Source organism: Tenebrio molitor, chromosome 4, assembly GCF_963966145.1.
Source record: "Tenebrio molitor chromosome 4, icTenMoli1.1, whole genome shotgun sequence".
In the NCBI taxonomy this organism is placed as follows: domain Eukaryota; kingdom Metazoa; phylum Arthropoda; class Insecta; order Coleoptera; family Tenebrionidae; genus Tenebrio; species Tenebrio molitor.
In genome coordinates, this window is record NC_091049.1 from 25,962,850 (window position 1) to 25,990,022 (window position 27,173).

At 39.0% G+C, this 27,173-nt stretch overlaps 1 protein-coding gene and 2 long non-coding RNA genes across 4 annotated transcripts; 2 read left to right on the forward strand and 1 right to left on the reverse strand.

Moving 5' to 3' along the window:
- The first annotated feature begins 1,733 nt into the window (after nt 1-1,733).
- On the forward strand, nt 1,734-4,528 carry LOC138127655 (uncharacterized). Its single transcript, XR_011158325.1, has 2 exons — nt 1,734-2,111; nt 3,836-4,528. It is a non-coding gene; the product is annotated as an uncharacterized lncRNA (long non-coding RNA).
- Nucleotides 4,529-9,473: 4,945 nt separating this feature from the next.
- On the forward strand, nt 9,474-23,521 carry LOC138127653 (fatty acid synthase-like). The gene is made up of 19 exons (XM_069043696.1): nt 9,474-9,525; nt 15,733-16,253; nt 16,301-16,504; nt 16,560-17,531; nt 17,584-18,087; nt 18,139-18,368; nt 18,417-18,777; nt 18,824-19,081; nt 19,129-20,119; nt 20,171-20,301; nt 20,351-20,507; nt 20,557-21,200; nt 21,279-21,434; nt 21,478-21,729; nt 21,774-21,927; nt 21,978-22,333; nt 22,384-22,693; nt 22,741-23,004; nt 23,053-23,521. The coding sequence occupies exons 2-19, from the start codon at nt 15,766-15,768 to the stop codon at nt 23,404-23,406; spliced, it is 6,786 nt and encodes a 2,261-aa protein (XP_068899797.1). The 5' UTR covers nt 9,474-9,525; nt 15,733-15,765; the 3' UTR covers nt 23,407-23,521.
- LOC138127656 (uncharacterized) lies at nt 9,990-14,259 on the reverse strand. 2 transcript variants are annotated; one of them, XR_011158327.1, is made up of 4 exons: nt 11,509-14,259; nt 10,906-11,461; nt 10,483-10,850; nt 9,990-10,425 (listed from the first exon to the last, which is right to left on the reverse strand). It is a non-coding gene; the product is annotated as an uncharacterized lncRNA (long non-coding RNA). The 2 variants fall into 2 exon arrangements; XR_011158326.1 differs by having other exon boundaries at nt 10,906-14,259.
- Nucleotides 23,522-27,173: the final 3,652 nt, after the last annotated feature.

Below are 27,173 nucleotides of genomic sequence, written 5' to 3' on the forward strand. Positions count from 1 at the left end.
TATCAAGGCCAAAAACGTGCATCTTTTTCGTCCGAGTTATATTTATGGTGACAGAACAATTATTGCGATTATCATCTGGGATGTTCGGCAGCGTATTAGACATTAAAGCAAGCCCCCCATACACGCTCCGTTATTCCTCAGAGCAAGAACTGCGCAGGCCCGGCTTTCCGTATTTCCCGATTCGGCCTGAATACCCCCTCCACCACACACGACCCGGAAATTCTCTGAGGAAAAACTGTGCAGTCTGGACTTCGGGGATGCCTAATTCTAACAGTAGTGTAATCGACTGTGATGAAAAACCTCAAGAGCCGACTAATCTAAATCCGAAGGTTAGGTATCATCGGAAACACAAATTCACCAGAACCTTCTCCAATTTATTGACAAAAAACAAATAATAAAATAAGCACACTATGCTAAACAAATAAGTACAAGTTTCAAACAGAATAATGCGTAATTCCTTTGGCCGAAGCTCGTCTACAATTACTCCTGGTCGGGAGTGATCCACAGGTGCGATACAATAATACAATGCAAACCGAACCAAGGGTACAATTGACTTAACGACTACGACCGGGGCTTACATCCAAATTGAAGGGGGTGAGGAGGAATTGAATGGGAGTAACAATGGGGGAACAAGGGGGTACGATCTGACCGTGTCTGCGAGGTGAAGTCGTCGATCGGCGGGGCACGGCGGTTCAAGGTCGAACCTTCTCGAGGTGGTCGGCGTGCTGCGTCAGGGACGACGAGGCGTTCCCAGGCGAGGCTCCAGAATCCAATCGGGTGAAGCAAGGGGGCTCCACGGTCAGTGATGCGGTGACATCGACGAGGGGGGGAAAAAGAGGACAAAAGAAGAAAGCCTCAGATGGTGGTCGGCTTTCACGTGGTGGTATTCGGCGTGGTGGTGTCTTCCATATCCGACCTGAGGTCGCGTGCTCAACCTTCGCAAGGTTGCAAAATGACAAAATTTTCGCCCAAGCAGCACAATGGAGGTTCACTGGTGACCTAATCCGACGTAACGATCGTCGATGGGACCAACCGGCCAAGATTGCGGTTGCAAAACCCAAATCGCCACCAGGACCGACAAGACACACACACTCACTTCGAGACCAGCAGAACCACAAGTGACATGGCCAAAACGGACATCGGTCAAATCACTAGAAAAGTGGGTTGGTCGAACTGAAGAGACGCGGCTTCAAGGTGGAGGTGGAACAGGAGGTCAGAATCGCTGACGGAGTCCGCGACACGGGGGCAAATCGAGGAGGTTTGAGGTTATGGGGCCATCCGATGTAAACAAAACAAGATAACCTCAAACGGCTCCGACTACGGGGCGGAAACGACACGTTACACTTTATTTCTTTTCTACAATAAAGCGTTTAGTTTCTAATTTGCAATTTTCCCCCTTTGATTACACATTTGACATAAATTTGAAAATGCTAAAGAACCTAGTGAACATTAATTTGGTGTCTCTTTCAATTTCAAACTTGCTAACATCATATTCATTAATTCAATTATTCCCTGATTCTAACTGGAATTACTAAAAATGTCCAACGAGTGTTTTACTGCAACGTTTTTCCCCATGACTATTTGTTGCCCTTTTGTATCTTTCAGATTCGTACAATTTCCAAGGTCGGCAAGTTTCATTTGGGTACTGTTATGATTTAAATTTCCTACCAAATCGTATTTCTAGAACCTTCTAAATCGTTCCGGAACGTGCGCGCGGCCAGCAGGATTTCCGTATCCGCCGAACTGAAAAACCTTACTAGAGGGGCAGAAGGCATATAAGGGAGGAACAAGCGCGATTTGAGGAGATTCTCACGACCGATTGTCGGGTGTGTGTGTTTGTGTTCTAAGGGGAAGTGTAGGGGGTGTTTTAAGGTGCAGCGGGTGTTGTTGGAGGAAGTCAATTCTGGCTGGAGAAGTTGTCGTTCAAGTAACTCGTGCTCGAGCCATATCGCCGCGGCGGATTCGAAGAACCCTTCGCTCAAACGGATTAAACCCACGTCACGCCTGTTGGACCGCACATCCCCCAAAGCCCACCTGGAGAGCACGGACATCGCATCGGGCAAACCCACGGCAGAACACCTACGCCACCAGGTCGTGGACCTCCAAGGAAGGTCGTAACGAAAATGTTATCTTCCAGTCCGCCATTTTGACAATTCTCTTTTACGCGGAGTAACGATAGACAAAAATACGGCGTTATTTCGGAACCGGTAGCAAGAGGTCTGATTGTCATCATTTTTTTTTTATGTCATAAATACAATATACTAAAACCTTTATAGGTTAAAAATTGACACTCGAAAACAAAAAAAAATCCGAAAACTTGATTTGCATTTATTTTGGTGGTTAAAAAGGTGAAATATACTATTCTGACAATACTTTTTGAAATTATATATCTGACTTGGTTGTGAGAACTCTTCAAATGATCATTGTGACGGGTATTGGTAAAAATATGCAAGAAATGCTGAAAGTTAAAATTTACAAATTTATTAAGAGTAGATATACCGTGAGATCATTTAACTTTATAATTAAAGGAGGCTACGACTGTGGAATTATATTGGCAACACCACTGACACTTTGATTTGAATTGTCAAAGTGACGCCTCAAAATTCAATAGAAATTATGAAACGGCGAGTAACAGTTGTATCCGGATGTTCGATACAACTGTTAACTCGCAAATCAAGATGTCAGCAATGTTGCCAATATAATTTTCAAGTCATAAATTTATACATATAATAAAAATTAAATGTTTTTCCCGGTTTCATCATCTTGTATCTCTTTCTCATCTGAAATAGTTGGCGGGCAATTGCTACAGGTTTCCCCATTACCGGTGATGTCTTTATGATTTCCATGATACCAAATCTTTCCTTAACGTTTGAAAGGACTCTCAGTGAAAAATTATGTAAGTTTATGTAACGGTTATTGAATTGAAACGAAATATTTACCTGTTTCATTAAAAAAATTTAAATTTTTGCAGAATGTTCTACAGCGAGACACAATTATTCCTGAATTTTTTGAGAATTTTAGATCGATTAGAAGTGGGTGTTTTCGCTCGGGCGGTAAAACTTGACTCATACGGTACAGTTCCCACAAGCTCGCGTGCAGAAAAGTCCTGTTTTCCTACATCCACAACTTCCTCCGCAGCCAGATTTACATTTGCAGAATATTATTGTTAAACAAAAACTGCCAAGATAACGTGACATTGGTTGTTTTTGATATTATTCACCTTGACATTGGCTGTTTTTGCTAAAACGCTGTCTTTGTACTGCTGTATTATCTTGACTTTGGCAGTTTTTGCCACACAAATTTACAGACAGATGCAAATGTCTTTTCTGCAGCAAGTAGTGCCAATAACTAAAATTAAAAAAAATGACATTGGTTGTTTTTGATGAAAACCTCTCAATTCATTCCAAACAAGTTTTAATATAACAAGATACTCTTCCCAAGGTCATTCTCCAATAGGTAGAATAAATAATAAGTAGAAAATAGTAATCATATATTGTCCTGTAGTATTTTTCTTGCGAAAATAACGATTTCTAAGTGGAAAATTTCAGTTATTATAAATAATCTATAAATTTATCAAATAAACAATGAGCGGCAATTTTTAACCTATAAAGGTTTTAATATATTTTATTTATAACACATAAAAAAAATCTCGTTCAAATCCGAGCTCTTGCTACCGGTTCCAAAATAAAAATCTAACGTTACTCCACTATCTTCCAGTCCGCCATTTTGACAATTCTCTTTTACACGAACATTTTTATCAGACTGCGAGTGACTCGCCAGTACCATTTTTTTTCGCTGGGCCTCGCCGATTATGATTTTTTTTTCTTCTGTTTAGTGTCAGGGCGAGGGAGGACTCGAGGGCCTCTCCGCGAAGGCGGACGACGTAGCCGAATAGCGGCGTGGCAGGACTCGGGAGACCTTCCTCCCCCTTTTTCCAGGAAATCACGTTAATTTTATTCCGGGAAAGTTTAATAATTCGACTGGGGACCCGGAGTAAGACCTTACTTTCATTTTCTTTTCATTATTGTAATTCAATTTTACCTGGTTTCACTTGGCCAGATTTCATTTACGCCTTGAGCGACCCTAGAAATTATAAGTTAATTTTGTTCACGGTTCAGAACTTATTTTTCTTAAATTTTTGCTTGTATTGTATAACTCAGAAGTCGAGATTTATTGTATCCTCTAAGGGCCGTCAACGGCTGGTTAGGCTCTTTGAGTTTTATTTCATTTTTCTGTTTGGACTTAAGGTCATTGTTGACTTTACCTACTTGTGGAATTTTCGCGTTTTTTCTGGCTAGACAGCCTCAGGGCGTCCTCCTACATCGTTTCCCACCACTAGACTATACTAGACATTGATACGACCTTGAAACATAAAAAGAGAGAAAAAAAGGGCATTTGCACAAGGTTTGAGTGGTGGGAAACGATGTAGGAGGACGCCCTAAGTCTGGCCAGAAAAATCGCGAAAATTCCACAAGTAGGTAAAGTCAACAATTACCGGACTTAAGAATAATAAACTATTGTACAAACATTTTCGAGTTTTTCTCCCGATTTCCGGGCAAATCCAAGGACAATTGCTTTCGTTTTCAGCACTATCGAGGTGGCGACAGTGACGTTCGACAGAGAGCCAGTCTTTCTACGAAATCGTTATTGTTTCAATTCGTAAAAACAAAACAGTAACGTAACAGTACCTACTACATTTAGGGATTATGCCGACAAACGCATTGAGAACCATAAAATTTACAACTAACAAAAATTTCGTGACTAATGAATGACCGTTTTGTTGAAATTATACTCCTAATTCTTAATTTAGGGAACCTATTCGGGCCATTACAGTACCAAGAAATAATTAATATGTCAACTGAGAAACACTCATCACTTTGGCTGTTGTATTACACTTCTTCATCACGATACAACACTCTTTCGGGCAAATAAAATACTTTAGTTAAATTTAACTGTCAAATATTCATTTGTTTTCAGTCGGTTTACTCGGTTTTCTCGGTTTCGTTGTTAACTTACTAAACAGACCAACAGATGGCGCCACAGTCCATGCGCTGACATGACCAACTTCATTAAACTATGTTATGGCCATCCCAAATGTCGAAAAAACGTAAACCAAATGACAAGCCGATGATGGAGATGAAGTGGCGATATCTAGTGAAATTTAGAATAACCACACATTTAAAAAGTTAAATATCAGGTTATGTTATATGCCATTTCATTGTCAAAAACTGTCAGCTTATACTTTTATGACACTATGGCAGGAACATGAAAAATTAGTTAGCGTGTTAGAACCTCGAACCTCGAATTCTGTAATTCTTGCATCGTTTTACTCCGAAATGATCAAGCTCCACGACGAAATTCCCATTCGGAGCGGTTTTGCTGTGATCTTTCATACTTGCGTGTGTAAAAACGTATTTAGAGGAAAGTTAGCGTCTTAAAACCTCGAATTCTGTAATTCTTGCATCGTTTTACTCCGAAATGATCAAGTTCCACGACGAAATTCCCATTCGGAGCGGTTTTGCTGTGATTTTTCATACTTGCGGGTGTAAAAACGTATTTAGAGGAAAGTTAGCGTCTTAAAACCTCGATTTCTGTAATTCTTGCATCGTTTTACTACGAAATGATCAGGTTCCACGACGAAAACGTATAAACTGACAGTTTTTGACAATGAAATGGCATATAACATAACCTGATACTTAACTTTTTAAATGTGTGGTTATTCTAAATTTCACTAGATATCGCCACTTCATCTCCATCATCGGCTTGTCATTTGGTTTACGTTTTTTCGACATTTGGGATGGCCATAACATAGTTTAATGAAGTTGGTCATGTGCGCTGAAAAGTGAGTCTGAAAAATAGTGTGCTAGTTTAAAACGCGAGTGAAACGAGCGTTTTTAAGGCCCACGAGTGCCATAAAGAGCCCAATTTACACACGAACTCGTTAAATAACCTACTATTAATCTCAATCGTTCTAAAATCGTCAAAAATATGTCGACATTGAAACGATAGAATAGTGGAAGACAATTGATGAGAGGACTGTAATGACATGTTTTTGATATTACGTCAGTTAACTCGTAAGTGTGGACGTGGTAACGAAAATGTAAATGATTTATTTGTTAAAAAATCGATATTACGAAATTGCACTTGAAAATCGTTGGAATTCCAGGATTCACAGAAACCTCTTCATGTGAATAACTAATTTTATGAATATTTTGGAAGATCATTTTTGAATCCTAAGAAAGTAAGTGTCATTTTGGAAAACATTCAGATTCGGATTTGGTAAAAATTTTGGTGGTTTCCAATTATCCAGTACATACAGATCAGTTAATATTAAAGTAAATTAAATAGAAGGATTTTTGCATGTTTTAGTAATAGTCTCAATTTTGAGGAGTCCAAGACTGGAGGTGCTTGAAAAATTACAGAATTCTACAAGTTTTTGGGTGTTTCAAATCTAACAAATAATTGAAATTCAGTTTGAGCCGAAAGAAAAAATAAATTATTTCTAAATTAGTGTTTTCCTGAATAACACAGCAACAACACAACAATGGGGAGTGAAGGTTCAAGGTTCTTTGCCAATTTCCAAAATGTGAGCTCTTTGATCCCTATGAAGGAAAAAAATTACGTTTTGTATCCGGCTATAATCGACTACTGCAAGTTCAAATAAAATATTTTAAAAATGGCGACTCTTCCGGAAATACCGGAAATCGACGCCATCTTTGTTTTTTTAAATGGCAAGACCCCACTTTGATTTCAAATATGGATTCCACGTTAAATTTAGAGTTTGGAACCCCCTTGTCAACACTTATCTGTTATCATTTTTGACCTATGTCATCTTTTTCGCAAAAAAGCGGGGTTGCAGGACTTTATTAAAAAATTTATAACTCCTGAATTGGAAATAAATAATTGATTATTTTTTTATTGAATTCGTAAAGGTTTAGGCGATCTTTTGTGCTATTAGTGACATTTTTTTTATGTTTCAGGCGCCTACTGCAATTTTTCAAAGTTGATAATCAAAAAATGTCGAAAACTTTTTTTTTAATGGCAACTACCATTTCTGACACTAGATATAAATGTAAAATTTAATTTTAAGGCCACTTTTATTAACATCGTGTATGCCTATTAATTTTAATTTTTTGAATAAAATATTCTTTTTTTTTCAAGCAATTGTTTTATTTGAATTTTTATTCAAAAACATTTTGTCCAAAGCCTACTCAAACTAAGATAAACATTGTTGACTGTCTCAATGAAAACGGTGCATACATTGAGCTTTCCATTAAAATATTTTTTTGATATTAATTTGATTATTTTATCTACTATTTATTGGAATGCGATTTTTGAATTAAAATTAAAAATATTAAAATAAAACAATGGCTCGATAAAAGGCATACATAATGTTAATAAAAGTGGCCTTAAAATTAAATTTTACATTTATATTTGGTGTCAGAAATGGTAGAGTTGCCATTTAAAAAAATGAAGTTTTCGACATTTTTTGATTACGAGTAGGTATCAATTTTGAAAAATTGCAGTAGGCGTATGGAAAATAAAAAAAATATCACGAATAGCGCAAAATATCGGCCAAAACTTTCGGAATTCAATTTAAAATAAATCAATTATTTATTTCCAATGGTTTAGGAGTTACAAAAAAGATAACAGATAAGTGTTAACAAAAGGACTCTCTAAACTCAAAATTTAACGTAGAATCCAAATATGAAATCAAAATGGGGCCATTACATTTAAAAAAACAAAGATGGCATCGAATTCCGATATTTCCGGAAGTGTCGCCATTTTGAAAATATTTTATTTGAACTTGGAGCAGTCGATTATAGTCGACTACTAATTTTCATATTAATAGGATTTTGGGAAATCAGAAAATTTCTAAAGAACAGGCTACGTGAATCAGCCAATATGTATATCACAATTTTGAAAAATGCCGACTGATATAGAATGTATAACAAAATTCTCGCATTATTCAATCAATTAGGAAATGCGTTGCAGCAACCGGAACTCGATTACCATTGGTCTGAAGGTCTACAGGTTGCCGCCCTTGCAACCTTGCTGTCATGACAAAAGTTGCCAACCGTCTAGACACTGGAGTGCGATTTAATCTAACTAACTTGCGTTTGCAACACAGGTACAGATTCGTGAGAGTGTTAAATGCGTCGCGATGTGTACGTAATGTAATTAACGAGTTACACATGGGATCACCTCTGTGCTACAGAAGATGATACAAGGAAAAATAAATTTAATAAAATAAGATATTCTATAATTGAGACTTACTATTAATCGGGTGTACCACAGGACAGTCTAGGGCTTGCGGCGTTAACATTATAAGCACCTCTTGGTGAAGTCTCACGAACATGGTGCAAATGTACTCTTGCACTAATTCATTAGAGCTTCAGCATTACTCCTGTCCTATCCAGTTTTTGCTGTTCCTTCCTTAGTGTGAGATTAAAATGAGAAAATCTTTTCGTGAATTAAGACAATCCTTTGTGTATTATGATCTATGACACAACAACAGTTATGTATTATGACTTAATTTTGTTGTACGTAAACAGGAAGCAAGGGTCAGGTATGAATAAAATGCAATCATAATTTTGTATTATCATTTAAATTGGTATTATTTTGTGAATTCAGTTATGTAACACATGCATAGCTTATTTTGATCGAAACTTTACAAAACTGATAAGTTTGAAAAAATATAAAATTTAGCTAGACTGGGAAATGTTGTCTTTAGCTGTCGTTAGTTGTTTGCCACCTGTACTTTGACCAAAAAATAAATAAATGTCAATAAATAATAAGTCTAAAAATAAGAGTATATTTTAATAAAAATCATAAAAAGTTTAAAAGCGAATTAAGTACTTAATTTTTATGCTAAAAAGGTTTTCAAAATGGCGGCGATGTGGGCATGTTTTACACCACTGAATTCACAAAAGATACTTTTTCCAAAGTATTAAATTTGACTCACCGTGCTATTTAAAAAAAATCAAGTCAGCCTTGTATCTTCAAAATAAAAAAATTGAAAAAAATCTCAGATGATAGAACTTAAACATTTCTAACCGTGTGCCAAATATCAACGAGCTCTGCTAAATCGTTCTGAAAATATTTAGTTGTATCCATACTTTTTAGCGACCCTGTATATACGGAGTGTTTCTGAAATAAGTGCATTAATTTTAACTGGTAATAGAACTCATCAAAAGGAACAACTTTTCTCTCTGCCAAGTTGTTCCTTTTGACGAGTTCTATTACCAGTTAAAATTAATGTACCTATTTCAGAAACACCCTGTATTTGGCAGTAACAACATCCACGTGAATTGTTTGTAGAAGACGGAAGATTGGCAAGTTTTGAATTTATTGGTTGGAAAACTACAGGAAATTGCATAAATATGTACTACGACTCAAAAAGTACAGGCAACCTTGCTTATTTAATTTCTTAAATTTATGCCCCCCATTTCATTCGCTTGGCCATATAAATTAAGCAAAAAAGCAGAATTCGAGTTTAGTTTTGTTTTACTGGGGCAAAGCAGGGTAAGCGGCCAATCCATTCTTTGAATTATTTGTTGTATTTAACATTTAATGACTACATTACACCCAATTTCATAATCAGCCTAAAGTTACTTGAACATTAAAGTTTACCATTTACCATAGAAACATATTGTTGCAACAATCCATTAAAGTCCCTTGAAGATAAAGTTGACTTTAAGTTTATTATGAAACTGGCCCTTAATAATTTTGTATCTACTTTTGTTTGTCTAATTTGGGGTGATGTTTACAAAATTTTCTAAAGAGAACTCTAGTTTGAATGTTTATATTATTTTATCTACGATCATGTAAAAAGTAGGCACTTTTTGCACTAAAAATCGTTGCCAAAGTTGACGTTTAGTGAATTGACGGAATCGTGCCATAAAACTTTTAGTCCACGATTATGTCAAACAAGAAAATAGTGTTATAAAATTTTTAGTGCACGATTATGTCAAAAAAGAAGAAATCTGTAATAACGATTTTTATATTTATTTAATATCACTGACCTCTAGAGGTCAGTGATTTAATATACAGTGTGTTGGTATTAACAAAACATAGATACATATTTACTATTAAAAGAATTAATTCTTCCCTATATGTACATCCACTTTACAGTTGGTACAATTTTTAACAATAATCTTCGGTAAAGAGTTTGCTACTTGAGGCTGTGAGGATTTGGCAGTGCTTGGCAGTTGAGAAGATGTACCCATTTCATTTTCCGCACGACTAGTAGAAGAAGTACTAGGCTGATTTTCTCCTATCCCCAAAATTTTATTGGAAATGGAAATCTTATTTGCTATGGATTCCTCCACATACGACTCTGCCACGGTTGTACTCTTCCATCCTCCATGCCTCTTTAGAGATAATATGTCTCCTCCAGCATCGACAAGGATGGTGGCAGAGGATCTAATGATAATAGTAAATAATATATGAGTGTATAATATACGAGTTTATAATAATTACCTTCTAAAAGCGTGACCACTATACTCATGTAGATTTGTCAAGCCAAGATATTTAGCAATGTCACTAGGTATTTTTCCAAAGGTATTAATCCCGACTGGTTGGGTGGAACATTTTCCATTTCGATAAAAAACAAATAATCGCTCATGTTTTGTATGTGAAGGTCTAAGGGAGACATATCTTCTATAAATTTCAACCATATTTTTGATGTCATGATCTCTTCCATCAATGACAAAAGTTCGGGGTTTATTGGTTTTTGTGTCAGGTATTTTCACTACTAAGATAGAACCAGTGTCTTCTATATCTTTAGTGCTCATCTTGAGAAACTCTTCCCTTCTACACGCGCCTGCAATTCCAAAAATAGACACGACCTGCAATTTTAGAATATTATAATTAATTGAAAATAATTACAATGAAGTTATTTACCTTCATCATCAAGTATGTTTCGTCTGGTGCTTCATAATAAATTTGTAAATTTGGTCCTTGCTGAATACTTTAGACTTCTTACATTGATAGCCTGCCGATTGCCGTTTCATAAACGCAGTTAATTTAAAAAAATGTTTAAGGTCGATGTATTTTTTTATCAGCAGCGAAGACTTTACCATAGAGTATTTCGACCAAAGACTTGATGGTTTTACATGTTTAGCCCTGTCAGCAAAATAAGCTAGACACACATTTTCCGTTACATTCATTTCGACCTTGTTCCTTCTTGAACACCAGTTCGTACTGTTGGCGAGACTTTTGGGGTAGTAAATTTAAAGTAGCTTTACGTGCAGCTTCAAATACTTCCGGGGGAATATTTTCTTCATTGTTTTCACACATTTTTTCAAAAATTTGTTTCCACTTTACAAATGGCGTCTTAAATTCGTACACTTTGTTTACAAACTGGGTGCTAAACAACGCAGGTAGCACGTGGCGATCAACGCACGCTGATGTAGTTGTCACATTGTCACAATTTAAAAAATCACAAATAAAATAATTACTAGAAGTAAAAGGTTATGATCGTAGATAAAATGTTGTAAGACATACGTGTAAAAAGTTCCTTTGTTGCACTCACATTCTTTAAAATACTCCCTCGTACCTCGGTCGTATTTTAAACCCGTTCGTGCAATAAAGGATAACTTTTTACACTTATATCTTAAATAACTAATAAAACAACATTTTTTATAATAATATAAACATTCAAACTATGCCATGCCTATGTCAACATCATCTAATATTTCTCTTGACGAAAATGATAGTTTTTTTGAATTTAAATATCCTCAAGACTCAAGATTTCGTTTACGAACTACCCACTGGAAAATTAGTGATAAAGATTTAACCGACGCAGGTCCTTCGAACGTTAATATAAATCTTGACGAAAAATTCGGAAATGTCAAGAAATGTCAAAATACAATTTATGAAGATAAATTATTTTTTCAATGTGAAGAGTGCAACAGGAACTTTAAAAATGAAAAGGGTCTTAAAATTCATAGAACAAGAATCCATGGACTAATGGGACAATCTTTTTTGTGTGAATCATTTTCCTCAAAAATTGATAAAACAAGAAGGAAAAATGAAACAATCCATCAATCTCTACCTACTTCCATGGACTATGAGAAACAATCCGGATCACAAGATAGTCAACCTGATGGATCTCAACGATTACGTTGTACTCTATGTCCTGGAAAATCATTTAAGGATAACAACAGATTGAAAATTCACGTAGATAAGTATCATGTCGAAAATAATCTATCAACTTCTTCTACTTCTTCTTCAACCGATTCAATAACAAAATTGCTAATTAATTTGAAACTTCAGTTACCAACTATTAGAAGAATTCCAAAAGCTTGCAGACATTTAGCTGCAGATAAATTAAGTTCCATTATTAATAATTGTCTTTCGACCAAATCAGTATCATCCTTTGAGAATCTTTTGCTTTTTTCGTATAGAGCTTTCAATGTAGCAGAGAAATCTGATAAGTCGTTGAATAAGCATATAAAAGAAAATCTTTCTAATTTTGAAGTACCTCAAATACGAACTTCATTCAACGAAGATGTTACTGAAGAACTTAAAAAAAAACATCCTTCACCATCTCGCGAACTTTTTTTCCCAGACCCTTTCAAACCAGGAGACATTAGTTTAATAGTCAATGAGCAAAACGTTCGAGAAGCTATCAATTCATTTCCTGCCGGTTCTTCACCAGGTTTAGATGGCATGAGACCACAATACTTGAAAGATATCATATCTTTGTCAGCGGGTGAAGCAGGTCAGAAGGCACTAAGAGCTTTAACCAAACTGTGCAATTTTTTATTATCTGGGCAACTTCCTTCAGAAATCTGCCATTTATTGTATGGTGCGTCTTTATGTGCCCTTAACAAAAAAGATGGAGGAATTAGACCGATCGCTATCGGAAACTGTTTGCGAAGATTGACCTCAAAGCTAGCCTGTTTTCAAAAGTCGAAATATTGTAAATTCGTATTTATCTCCACACCAACTTGGAGTTGCAACTAAACTAGGATGCGAAGCAGCAATTCATACCACACGAACCTTTGTTAATAACGATCAAAACCGTGGCAAAGTTCTTCTTAAATTAGATTTCAAAAATGCCTTTAACTCAGTCGAACGGGATTGTATTCTGAAAGAAGTCCAACGTCATACCCCACTTCTGTACCCTTATCTTTATCAATGCTATAGAAATCCTTCAACTTTATTTTTCGGTAATCATTTAATTTCTTCTTCTGTTGGAGCTCAGCAAGGAGATCCCTGCGGTCCCATGATTTTTAGTCTTGCCATTCAACCAATTATTTTATCTTTGGATTCTCAAATGAATATATGGTATTTAGATGATGGAACCTTAGCTGATTACCCAGAAGTAGTTTTATCCGACTTTAAGAAAGTTATAAATTTATCTCAGGAAATTGGCCTTGAATTAAACTTTAACAAATGCGAGATCTTTTGCTGTTCTAGAGACACAGATTTAAAAGTCATAAAGGAATTTCAAAATTTAGCACCAGGCATTAAAATCTGTGACCGGGAAAGTTTATCTGTTTTAGGCTCTCCAATCTTTGACCAAGGTTTCAAAAACACCGTCGAAAAAACTATAATTACAGTTGAAAATCTTTTAAACAAAGCTGAACTCCTTAACAGACACGTGGCTTATACTTTAATCAAAAACTGTCTTTTCATACCAACATTTAATTTTTTATTAAGAACAACTCCATTTTGGAAATTTTCTAATTATGTTAATTCAATTGATTCTTCTTTAAAGTCTTGTTTAGAGAGAATACTTAATTTACGTTTAACTGATTTACAATGGCGTCAGTCCACTTTACCGATTAGATTTGGTGGTCTGGGAATTCGTCGCATTTCCGATATTTGCCTCCCTGCTTTCCTATCTTCAATTAATGGGGTTAAAAAGCTTGTTTCTTTATTACTAAACTCAAAGGATAATGAGCTTAATATTCACCATTATGATGAAGCTTTAGCAGCCTGGGGTGTAGCAAATGAGAACGAAATACCAACAATTCCACAATTTCAGAAGAATTGGGATAATATTAATATCAAAGGAATAATTGCCAATGACTTAATCTTTAATTCACCTAGAGACTTGGCTCGTTTTAAAGCTTTGCAATGCAGAGAATCAGGATCTTGGTTACATGCAATACCTTCTCCTAATATTGGTACTCTTTTAGATAACACTTCCTTCCAAGTTTGTATTGGTTTAAGATTGGGTTGTAATCTTTGTACACCTCATATTTGCAAATGCAATGCGAAAGTTGACGAAATTGGCACCCACGGTCTAAGTTGTTTCAAAAGCAGTGGTAGATTTTCAAGACAGACTGAAATTAATTCCATTATCAATCGGTCTTTAACTTCAATTCATGTGAATTCAACTTTAGAACCAAACGGACTGTCTCGGGATGACGGAAAACGCCCAGATGGGATGACTTTAGTACCGTGGATTAAAGGTCAACCTTTGGTTTGGGACGTTACTGTTGTAGATACACTTGCAGATAGTTACGTATTGAAATCATCTGAAGTCTCAGGTTTTGCCGCTGAAATGGCTTGCAAACGCAAACATAGCAAATATAGTTCAATCATTTCGTCAAACTACGTGTTTAAAGGTTTAGCATTTGAAACATTAGGCCCTTGGTGCAAAGAAGCCATCGATTTCATTAATGTCATCGGAGACCGACTTATCGCGGAATCAGGCGATTCAAAATCAAAGAAATTCCTTTTCGAGAGGATTTCCCTTGCCATTCAACGTGGAAACGCTGCAAGCATTCGGGGCACTTTTCCAGATTCCGCAATATTATCGGAAATTTTTGTATTATAAAACAAAAATGTTTATGTAATTATGTTATAATATAACTAGAGTTCTGTTTAGAAAATTTTGTAAACATCACCCCAAATCTGCTATTGAAAGATTTAATTTACCACGCGAAAATGGTGGTAGGCGTTTTTCAAATCTAGAAATTCTACAACACAATCAAATTGCTTCACTAAAAAATTATTTTCTCAATAGAGCTCGTGATAACACTTTTTTTAATGCTTTGGTTTCAGCGGATAAAGGTTACACACCTTTAAATTTAAGTGATAATATAATTTCAGATATTGTTGAGCCAAATATACCTGACACTATAGCAAATATAAAACAGAAGTCTTTACATGGGAGATATTTTAAAGAACTGGAACAACCAGAAATTAATATTCAGGCTTTTCCTGCATGGTTTAAGAAATCAAATATTCACCCTGAGACTGAGGGTTTTATATTTGCAATACAAGATCGTGTTATCAATACAAGAAATTATAAAAAACACGTATGCGGTTTAAAATCGGTCATCGATAAATGTAGGATTTGCGGAACTGAAGAGGAAACCATTGAACACGTCATTTCTTCTTGCACCGTTTTGGCTTAAAGCGAATATAAGAAACGTCATGATATATTTGCTAAAATTATACATGAATTTAGCTGTTAAATTCAATTTATTAAAGGATACACAACCACATTACATTTATAAACCAGAAAGTTGATCACCATATTTTTTAGTGAAGAAGTTTTCTATCAGTAGTACGCCATAGTATACAGATTCAGATGAAGCTTAAAGGAATTCTTCATGATATTTCATTTTTTTAATTAACTTTCTTGCGAATATTTGTTTTAGCTATACTCCTTCATTTTTAAGCATTTTATACACGCACTCGTACATATTTTACGCCATTTAATAATAACTCTGGAAACTCATAATAGTTGGTAATAGCTTTCCAAAGATTTTAACGGTGTTGTCAGATAAGTATCGAGCTATGCCAGAAATGGACGCGAGTCAACCTCACGCCAGATCCGACACACCCGACTTCGAGTACAGCCGATGGCTCTCTTCCGCCCCTCCGGGCGAAGAAGTGGTCATTTCCGGCATGTCCGGTCGCCTTCCGGATTCCAGAAACATTCACGAATTTCGCGACAACCTCTTCAGTAAAACGGACATGGTGAGCGATGACGACCGACGCTGGCAATTGGACCATCCGGAGGTTCCCAAAAGGAGTGCCAAAATCCCCAATATCGACCACTTAGATGCGGGATACTTCGGGGTGCACCACCGCCAAGCAAACCACATGGACCCCATGACGCGGGTTTTATTGGAGACGGCGGTGGAGGCGATCATTGACGCCGGAATGAATCCCTCGGAGCTGGAAGGTTCGAGGACTGGTGTCTTCGCGGGGGTGAGTTGTTCAGACATGAAGAAGTCCATCTTGGTGGGTGTTACACAACCGCAGAAATTTGGACTGACAGGGTATGTCTGGAAGGCGGTACTGCGGGTAGTGAGTCAGTGCGTTTTAGGTACTTGAGGTCTATGAACGTGCACAGGGTCAGCTACTTCCTGAAACTGAAAGGTCCGGCGTGCATGGTCGACACAGCTTGCAGCAGTTCTTTGAACGCCTTGGATTTGGCTTTCAGAGCCATCAGGAGTGGACAATGCGACAACGCTATAGTCAGCGGCAGCAATCTTCAACTACATCCAGGCAACACTCTTCAGTTCTTCCGGTATTGTCACCTGCACACGTTAATAAACGCTTTCTCATGTCGATTTTGTCTCCAGGTTGGGAGTACTGAGCAAGGAGGGCGTCTGTCGTGTGTTCGACCAAGACGCAAGCGGCTACGTCAAAGGCGAGGCCATTGCGAGTATTTTCCTTCAAAAAGCGAAGAACGCGCGGCGGATCTACGCCCAAATCATCAACATCAAAGTCAATTCTGACGGTTTCAAAGAACAAGGCATCACCTTCCCCTCTACTCTAACGCAGAAGCAACTCATGACGGAAATCTACGATGAGAGCGGGATCCACCCTTCCGAAATTAGCTACTTGGAGGCGCACGGGACCGGTACCCAAGTCGGAGATCCCCATGAAGTCGAAGCTATCGACCACGTCTTGGCTAAAAAACGCGACAAACCCCTCTTGGTCGGATCTGTAAAATCGAATATCGGACACACAGAACCAGCTTCTGGAGTTTGTTCCATCATCAAAGTGTTGATAGCGATGGAAACTGGGTTGATTGCTCCTAATATCAACCTGAAACAGATCAAGGCGGGCTTGGAGGGGTTCGAACAAGGTAGAATGAAGGTGGTACTCGATTTAACAGAATTAGAAGGCGACGAGGCTATCGTGGGAGTCAACAATTTTGGTTTCGGAGGTAATAACTGTCACACGATGCTAAAAAGATTCACAAATAAGAAAGTCGACGGAGGAATACCCAAGGATGACGTTCCCCGATTGATCTGCGTTAGTGGGCGCACAGAAGAAGCAGTTTTGTCTCTGCTGAATGATGTTAATTGTAGAAAACTTGACGCCGAACACGTGGGTCTATTCCATCAAATTTACAAAAAAAAATTTGACAATCATATTTATCGAGGTTTCACAATAGCTTCGAAGAACGGTCCACTCAGGACCTCCTCGAAATTCTTTTCATTTCAACAGAAACCTCTTTACGTCTATTTCGGTCAATTCGAACGCTCCTTCAAGCTTCTTGGTTCCTGTCTTATGCATTTTCCTATCTTCAAAAATACAATCTCCAGGTAAGTCTTTCATCTTTCTTCGAAGATTCACTCTAGTCAACGTTATTTGAAGAATCGACAATATCTTGGCAACCAAAAACGTCAACATCTTGGACACAATTTTGAAGGATCAAATCCAAGAAGACAACATCCTCGGTGCCATTGTCGTGCAAGCAGGGCTCGTGGATGTCTTGAAATCTTTAGAACTGATCCCAACCGCAGTGTATGGCGACTCTTGGGGCAAGATAGTCAGCAATTACTACTACGACCTCATTACCATAGAAGAAACGGTATTGACAGCCTACAAGATCAGTCAAGAACAGTCGAACGTCCATTTCGACGGCATCGCCAAATTCAGTAGTTTGCTTAAATCAATTCCCAAAAGACAAGACCGTTACTTTAGTAAAACCCAGAATTTGCCAAATCTAGAGTTGCGTGGCCAATCCTTGAGTCACGAAACCTTGCTCAAAATGCAGAAAAATTCATTGGTATTAAATGTTTCCGACCAACAATTAGACAACAAAGACGTCTTGCACTTGGAAGGCAACCTCGTCAACTTTTTGGAGGTTTTGGGAAGGTATCTGCCCAAATCCAGATTGTGAGTTGGTTTTCACTTAAAATCTTGTAGATTGTACGAATGGGGTTACAATCCTCAACTGCACAAATTGTACCCCGAAATCGTGTACCCCGTGAGTCGAGGCACTCCCATGATCTCGCCCATGGTCAAGTGGGATCATGACAAGAGTTGGTTCGCTTACAAGTTTACTAAGTTTTTTGCATCAGACGCCGAACAGAGGTATTACGATGTTTCAAACGACTACGAAGGGTTTAAGCACATAGCGGGGCACGTGATTGATGGTTTGTTAGACTAAAAAAATAGAACAATTTACTGATGAAACGTTTTAGGTCGCAATTTGTTTCCTGCCACGGAATATTTGCATCTAGTATGGCAAACATTAGCTCAAAGTCGGAGATCGTTGGTGAATGATTTGCCGGTGATTTTCGAAAACTGCAAATTTATACGCGCCGTAACGATGCCGAAAAATGGTCCTGTTAAACTCATCATCACTATCCAGAGAGGCACTGGTAATTTTGAAGTTATGGACAAAGACGTAGTTGTTGCGACAGGTCGAATTACCCCCTGTTCTAATATAAGTCAAGAACAAATTAATTTAGAACCACATGTTCTCAACACTGAAGATCCAACATTAATCTTGGAGCAAGAAGAGATCTACAAAGAACTCAACCTTCGGGGATATAATTACAGGCAAGACCGACCATGTCTTTTAGATTCTTTCATAAATTATTATCAGTGGTATGTTTAAGGGTATTGCGAGGTGTGACATAGGTGCGTCCACCGGTCTAGTCAAGTGGGAAGACAATTGGACCACCTTCATGGATAAGGTGCTTCAAATGAAGGCTATTCAGGTTGAGAGTAAATTGCTCTACGTTGCTGTGGGAATAAGAAAATTAACAATAGATCCATTGAAACATCATCAAATAGTGGAAAGTTTCAAAGACAAGGAATCGCTTATTCCTGTGCACGTCTACAAGGAGAGCAACATCATAAAGTATGATTTGGTGCCCACTCTGACACTTTTAAATTATTTTTGCGCAGATCTGGCGGAATTGAATTTCGTGGAATTACAGCTATGCCCATTTCCAAGAAGAAACCTCGTTTGGAGCCAGTTTTGGAGAAATATCAGTTTGTTCCCAATCAGGGGTCGCTTGACTTGTCCCAGCTGATAAGAATCAACATTCAAATCATCCTCGAGAATAGTCGAGAAACTGAATTCAAAGCGGTTGAACTTATGGAAGGTTCCGATGAACTTCTTTTGCCTCTGGTTTGCAAAGTCCTAGACGACGTCCCTGTCGTCACTCCTGATCTGACAGTCTCCACTAAAACTGTTTTGGACCCGATTCCTGGTGTCAAAATCGAACAATTTGTTCTCACTCCTCAGAGCAACTTGCTTTTGATCGTCGCCACTAAACTTCTACAAAATCCCACTTCATTAAAACAGGTACTGTACTCTCTTCACCCTAAAGGTTTTGTCTTGACTAGAGAAGAAGTCGAATTTGAGATCTCGGATTTGGACAATATCGAAGTTGTCACAGAGTACAAGACGGCCAAAGAGAAATTGATACTTTTTAAGAAGTCTGAAGAAAAAATTGACATGAAATTTGTCGAGGTGTCGACAAACAACTCCGAGTGGTTGTCTCAGTTGCAAAACTTTGTAAAATCTGAAGCGAATGTCGTCGTTTACGGTCAAAATCGCGAACCTGACGGCTTGATCGGATTGGTCAACTGTCTTAGGAAAGAGCCGGGGGGACACAAGGTCAAGTGTTTCTTCATGATGGACGAGGCGCCAGATTTCGACCCTCAAGTACCTTTCTATGGAGATCAATTGAGAAAAAATCTCGCCGTAAACATTTACAAGTCGGGGAAGTGGGGGACTTACAGACATTTTTTGTTGGAAGAGTTACAAGAAGTGGAATGTGAGCATTGTTTCGGAGACGTTTCAGCTAAGGGAGACTTGTCGAGCATGAGATGGTTGGAAGGGCCGCCCATTGACGAGTCCCGACTCCCCGAAACTCAAGTCCTCATCTATGTCAGTGGAGTTTATTTTATTTGACGATGATGAGTTTGCATTACCTTGCAGAATTACTACTCCGCTATCAACTTCAGGGATATTATGCTGGCGTCGGGTCGTATCAGCGCGGAAGCTATCACTACCGACCGCATCAAACAAGAGTGTCTGATAGGTATCGAGTTCGCCGGTTTAGATCCGAAGTAACTTTGCAAACAGATATCGCAAGTTCCTACATTTTTTTTGTTAAAGGGGACGCCGAGTCATGGGTGTTGTTGACAATCGTGCGCTAGCAAGTTATGTTAGAGGCGATTCTCAGTTCTTGTGGGAGGTACCCGAGTCGTGGAGCTTGGAAGACGCAGTCACCATCCCCGCTGTTTACTCCACAGTGATTTATGCTTTGCTTTTGGTGAAACCTTCAAACTAAGAATATGCATTTTAATCCACTTACCTCACAGGCCGTAGACCTCAAACCCAACAGTACCGTCTTGATCCATTCCGGTACCGGAGGAATCGGTCTCGCGGCTTTGAACGTGTGTCTTCATCACCAGTTCGAAATTTACGTCACCGTCGGGACTCAAGACAAGCGAGACTATCTTCGAAAGCACTACCCTCAGATTCCTGAAAGTCACATCGGCAACTCTCGCGATACCACTTTCGAGGAAATGATCAAAGCCGGTACTAACGATCGTGGCGTTGACGCCGTGTTGAATTCTTTGAGCGAAGATAAGCTCAGAGCATCGGTGAGATGCCTGGCGCGCGGCGGACGCTTCTTAGAAATTGGAAAGTTCGACCTTGCGAACGACTCGAGTCTCAGTCTTCTCTTGCTGGAACGAGGAGCGAGCTACCACGGAATCATGTTGGACCAGATCTTCAAAAACTCGGCGGAATTAAAAGTGAAACTTGTCGACGCTTTATGCAAAGGTATTCACGATGGGTACGTTAAGCCCTTACCGAGGGTCGTGTTCGGCAGAGACGAACTGGTGCCGGCGTTCAAATACATGACCACTGGGAAGCACATAGGGAAGGTTTTGGTGAAAGTGAGGGACGAAGGAGATGTGAGAGGTGTTGGAACCAAAAGGTTATTCCCCGCGCTTCCGAGGTGAGTACCGTAATAGAAAAGGTCCACACACATCTTTGAGACTAATCTGTTGTACTAATTACTGTAATTGCATTGAAGATTCAACTGCGATTTGACCAAGTCGTACGTCATCATTGGGGGGTTGGGAGGATTCGGTTTGGAATTGGCCGATTGGCTGATCTTGAGGGACGCCCGGAAATTGGTCCTGGTCTCCAGATCGGGAGTAAAAACAGGATACCAAACCCAAAAAATAAGGTAAGTTTGTTATTTTAGAGAATCTTCATCTAACTCCCTCCAGACTTTGGAGGTCTTACGGCGTTGAGGTTGAAATTTCGACGCGAGACGTCACAACCAAGCAAGGTTGTCTTGATTTGATTTGCGAAGCTACCGAACTGGGTTCCATCGACGCCATCTTCAATCTAGCTGTTGTTCTTAAAGATGCGCTCTTGGAGGACCAAACCGAAGAGACTTTCCGCCTGTCTTTGGCTCCCAAAGCTCGAACCACCACCTATCTGGATCAAATAACTCGCGAGATCTGTACACATTTGAGGTCAGTACTGAGTAAGCTTCCCAGATTGTGATTGTCTGGTTTAGGTATTTCGTCATCTTCTCTTCGGTTTCCTGCGGTCGTGGCAACGCCGGTCAGACCAACTACGGCATGGCCAACTCGATCATGGAGAGGATCTGTGAGAGAAGAAAACGCGACGGATTTCCAGCTTTGGCGATCCAGTGGGGCGCCATTGGAGACGTACGTTTGGACCAATCGGTGTTGAGCAATTTTGACTGTTGTTGTTCAAGGTGGGACTCGTTGCCAAAATGCAGAAGGAGAACAAGGAACTGGTGATCGGTGGTACTCTCCAACAGAGCATTTCGAGTTGTTTGGAAGTGTTGGATAGGTTCTTGAAGCAAGACAATACCGTTGTTTCCAGCATGTTAGTCGCAGAGAAGCGCAACAGGAATCACGGTGCGACTAGCGCTGTGGAAGCTGTTGCCAACGTCTTAGGCATCAAGGACATCAAGACCGTGAGTCAACATGCGACGTTGGCCGAGCTGGGGATGGACTCGATGATGGGCACTGAAGTCATCCAACTTTTGGAGAAGGAGTTTGAGATTTACATCACCACAAAAGACGTCAGGAGCTTGAGTTTTGCAAAGTAACAGCTTCACAGTTGTGGTACTCCCAATAATTCTACGGTCATTCCAGATTGACGGAAATCGAATCAGAGAAGAAGAAAGTCGACGAAACGAAGAGTCTGAACAAGACGCAACAAGGCACCGACTTGCTGATCCAGTTCATACCGGACAATCAAGCAGATAGTAGACCGATTGTAAAACTCTCCTGTGAAGGGCAAGACAATGAGAGACAAACGGTTTTAGTCTTTCCGGGAATTGAAGGAGTTTTTAATCTTCTTGAGGGCCTCGTAAAAAGTCTTCAAGCTCGGGTTTTGGGAGTGCAGTACAGCTATCAGGAGTCCGAAATTTCAGTAGAGGAAATTGCAAAGACAAGTCTTCCAGTTAGTTGGGGTATTTAATTTGACAATTATGAACATTAATTTTTTAGCACATCGAGGAAAATATATCCAAAGATGAATCCTTGACTTTAATCGGTTACTCTTTCGGAGTTTCAGTCTGTCTAGAAGTTCTTAGTTTGTTAGAGAATAGAGGTTACAGTGGCAAAGTGATTTCAATCGATGGTTCACCGACATATCTGCGGTCGAGTATGTTAAATTTTTTTCCGGGCGACACCGAAGCCGAGTTCCAAACCAATCTCGTGTACAAAATTTTGGCGGTGTTAATACCGGTGGATTTGCTGGCCCCGTACAGGGTATTACTGACGTACACTTAATTTCCGGTTTAAAAAGTGTTGTTTCAGGAAAAGTTTTTGAAGTGTTCTGATTTGAACGAGAGGTGCGATCTAGCCCTGACGTTAATACCTTCGAAGGTTGCCAATAGACAAAAATTGGAAAAACAGGCAGTGGTCGCACTCTATAACCGGTCCAAAGCCGCCATAAATTACGAGTTTTGCCACGACAAAATTCAGTCGAAAGCTTACTTGTTCATGGCCAAGTATCCCGTAGTTGACGAAGACGAAGATTACCATTTGTCGATGGTTTTTGAGCATTCCGTACAAGTTACCACGGTCGATGGCGATCATGTTACCATATTGAAACAACCGGAGCTAATTAAAGACATCAATAAATTATTAGCATGTGTAGATGATATTTAGAGCTTAAGGTTTTACTTTTGTCAATTATATTTATACATTTTAATAAAATGTCTACAATAGAAGCATTTAAAATGATTGAGAATAAATATCCAAATAAATGTGTGGAAAAAAATAATCCTACAAACTTTTTTGTATCAAACTAATAATAGATTTTATGTACGATCATGTAGAAAGTAGGCACTTTTTGCACTAAATATTGTTGTCAAAGTTGACATTTAGTGAACTGACGGAATCGTGCCATAAAACTTTTAGTACACGCTTTTATGGAACAGAACTGTCAGAGTACAACAATACAATTTGTTGGAAACATTGTTTAGAAGTAGGTTGCTAAACGGCGTGGTTCCCAAACGACTTTGATTAAGTATTCATAAAATATTGAATCAATAATTATTATTTTATACAAATTTATGTTGAAGATCTCACGATCGCAGATACAATATTGTAAGACATACGTGTAAAAACATCCATTGTTGCCCTCACATCCTTTAAAATACTCCCTCGTACCTCGGTCGTATTTTAAATCCGTTCGTGGAATAAAGGATAACTTTTTACACTCATATCTTAAATAACTATTGCTTATCAAGGCCAAAAACGTGCATCTTTTTCGTCCGAGTTATATTTATGGTGACAGGACAATTATTGCGATTATCATCTGGGATGTCCGGCAGCGTATTAGACATTAAAGCAAGCCCCCCATACACGCTCCGTTAATCCTCAGAGCAAGAACTGCGCAGGCCCGGCTTTCCGTATTTCCGGATTCGGCCTGAATACCCCCTCCGCCATACACGATCTGGAAATTCTCTGAAGAAAAACTGTGCAGTCTGGACTTCGGGGATGCCTAAATAAACTTTCCGCCACAGGCTTTTCTATCAGTAGTGTAATCGACTTTATTTATTTTCTACGGTAAAGCGTTTAGTTTGCTAAAAAAAAGTCCATTAACCTAATGAACATTAATTTGGTATTTCTTTCAATTTCAAATTTGCTGACATCAAATTCATTAATTCAATTATTCCCTGATTCTAACTGGAATTACCAAAAATGTCTAACGAGTGTTTTACTGCAACGTTTTTCCCCATGACTATTTGTTGCCCTTTTGTATCTTTCGTACTAGTACAATTTCCAAGGTCGGCAAGTTTCATTTGGGTACTGTTACGATTTAAATTTCCCACCAAATCGTATTTCTAGAACCTTCTAAAACGTTCCGGAACGTGCGCGCGGCCAGCAGCATTTCCGTATCCGCCGAACTGAAAAACCTTACTAGAGGGGCAGAAGGCATATAAGGGAGGAACAAGCGCGATTTGAGGAGATTCTCACGACCGATTGTCCGGTGTGTGTGTTTGTGTTCTAAGGGGAAGTGTAGGGGGTGTCGTTCAAGTAACTCGTGCTCGAGCCATATCGCCGCGGCGGATTCGAGACTTCCACTACGAAGGGTTCGACGAACCCAACGCTCAAACGGATTAAACCCACGTCACCCCTGTTGGACCGCTCATCCCCCAAAGCCCACCTAGAGAGCACGGACATAGTATCGAGCAGGCCCACGGCAGAACACCTACGCCACCAGGTCGTGGATCTCCAAGGAAAGTCGTAACGAAAATGTTATCTTAGTGGAGTAACGATAGACAAAAATACGGCGTTATTTCGGAACCGGTAGCAAGAGGTCCGATTGTCATCATTTTTTTTTAATGTCATGAATACAATATACTAAAACTTGTATGGGTTAAAAATTGACGCTCATAACGGGACACTCGAAAACAAAACAAAAAAATCCGAAAACTTGATTTGCATTTATTTTGATGGTTAAAAAGGTGAAATAAACTATTCTGACAATACTTTTTGAAATTGTATATCTGACTTTGTTATGAGAACTCTTCAAATGATCATTGTGACGGGTATTGGTAAAAATATGCAAGAAATGCTGAAAGTAAAAATTTACAAATTTATTAAGAGTAGATATACCGTGAGATCATTTATCTTTATAATTAAAGAAGGCTATTATGACTTTGGAACTATATTGGCAACACCACCGACACTTTGATTTGAATTGTCAAAGTGACGCTTCAAAATTCAATAGAAATTATGAAACGGCGAGTAACAGTTGTATCGGGATGTTCGATACAACTGTTAACTCGCAGTTGGATATTTTTTGTTGAATTTTGAAGCGTCTCTTTGACAAACCAAATCAAGATGTCAGCGATGTTGCCAATATAATTTTCAAGTCATAAATTTATGCAGGGTCTCTATAAATGATTGTCTGGTCAAGCCAGCCTTGGAATAAAATTTTACTGTTCCGCTTTTTTGAAACCGATGCCAAATTCAAGTCCGTTTTCACGGTCACTTCTGACATTAATGACGTTTTGTTTGCGTTTGTCAATCGAGTTTTCGTTCCTTATATTCGTTTTATCGCAGTTAATCACAATTAATAAACACCAAAAATCTGTATTTTTCAACAAAAATTGCAAGTACTGTTACGATTTAAATCGCCGCGCGATTGTAAATCTTCGCGATTTTTCTAGAATGTTCTAGAATCCATGGCGACGGAAACGTACTCGGACTTCCGCCGAAAAATCTGCGCACAGAGGGGGTGGAAGCTATAAATCGGGGGAACCAGAGACAGAACGGGGATTTTTCACGACCTTTTGCCGGGGAGTGTTGTCAGTGCCTGGGGAGAGTCAAGGGGACAGTGATCGAGTGAATTTGCAGGGCCGACGAGACGACGTAGTGGAGTTCACGAGGGCCGTTGGAGACGATTCGTCTAAGTACCACCGCCCACATCGCCAAGCGGATCACGGACTTCACTACGGAAGGTTCCAGACCGAACGCTTTTGCGGATCAGGATCTCGTCGGGTCCTGTCAGTCCAGGTCGTCCCCGGACTCACCGGAAGGTGCCGGATCTACCCTCCAGCAAGTCAGGAGCAGTGGTGACACCCCATTTTCCACAGGCCGTAGCTTCTCAAAGTTTTCGGTTGTATTTTGTCACTCCGTCGAACTAATTGAGCGTTTTGTATTTAACTATAGTCAAATTTCCATTGTCACTCATTATTTCGACGGGTGAAAAGTTCTATCAAATTCCTTAATTTGTATATCGCGTTTAGGATTTATAATTTGTTCCACTGTTAAAGTTGCAGTTTTGTCATAAGACGCGTCATTTCAGTAATCGTACTAACTTAAGAAAAAATTTCCTTATCAAGTCCGTCGGGTTTTTATATTCACGAACGATTATCAATCCGTGAGTGACCTCGCCAGGAATTGTGTATCGCGCTCACCGAACATTTTTTTGCGCGTGGTTCGTACCGGAGAAAAACATCTTAACTTCAATTTTTTTTTTGGAGCGAAGGAAGACTTGGAGGACCTCCCCGCTTATGCGGGCGGCGTAGCCGAATAGCGACGTTACGTAGGACCAGTCGGCCTTCCTCCTTCGCTAAAGAAGGAATTTTTTTTTACTGTTTCGCCGGTACTCGTTCGTTGAATATCTGGGACCCGGAGGACCCTCCGAGGAGTTAGGGTTATTGAATTTTGTACACGCCATAGGCTAGTCAGGCTTCGTTGTTTTCTTTTTCATTTATATCATTATTTTCATTGTTTGACATCTGAATAAACGATTAGTTGGAAGATTGTGTATCATTTCCCGTACTCCGGGCTGTTCTCACCAATTTTTCAGCTTCAGTCGGCGTTTCTCGTGGTTCGCATTGTAAACCGAGTCGAAGCCACGACTTGTTCGTTATACCCCTGAACATTCCGGATTTGTAACCGGTAACAGGGTTGCCCAG

What these genes read in the sequence shown, in the direction of transcription:
- LOC138127653 (XM_069043696.1), top strand. Translation starts at nt 15,766, where the DNA reads ATGCCAGAAATGGACGCGAGTCAACCTCACGCCAGATCCGACACACCC. An exon ending in TGATTTATGCTTTGCTTTTG is followed by an intron (nt 20,508 to 20,556) that starts GTGAAACCTTCA and finishes CTTACCTCACAG; the next exon opens with GCCGTAGACCTCAAACCCAA. An exon ending in TTATTCCCCGCGCTTCCGAG is followed by an intron (nt 21,201 to 21,278) that starts GTGAGTACCGTA and finishes ATTGCATTGAAG; the next exon opens with ATTCAACTGCGATTTGACCA.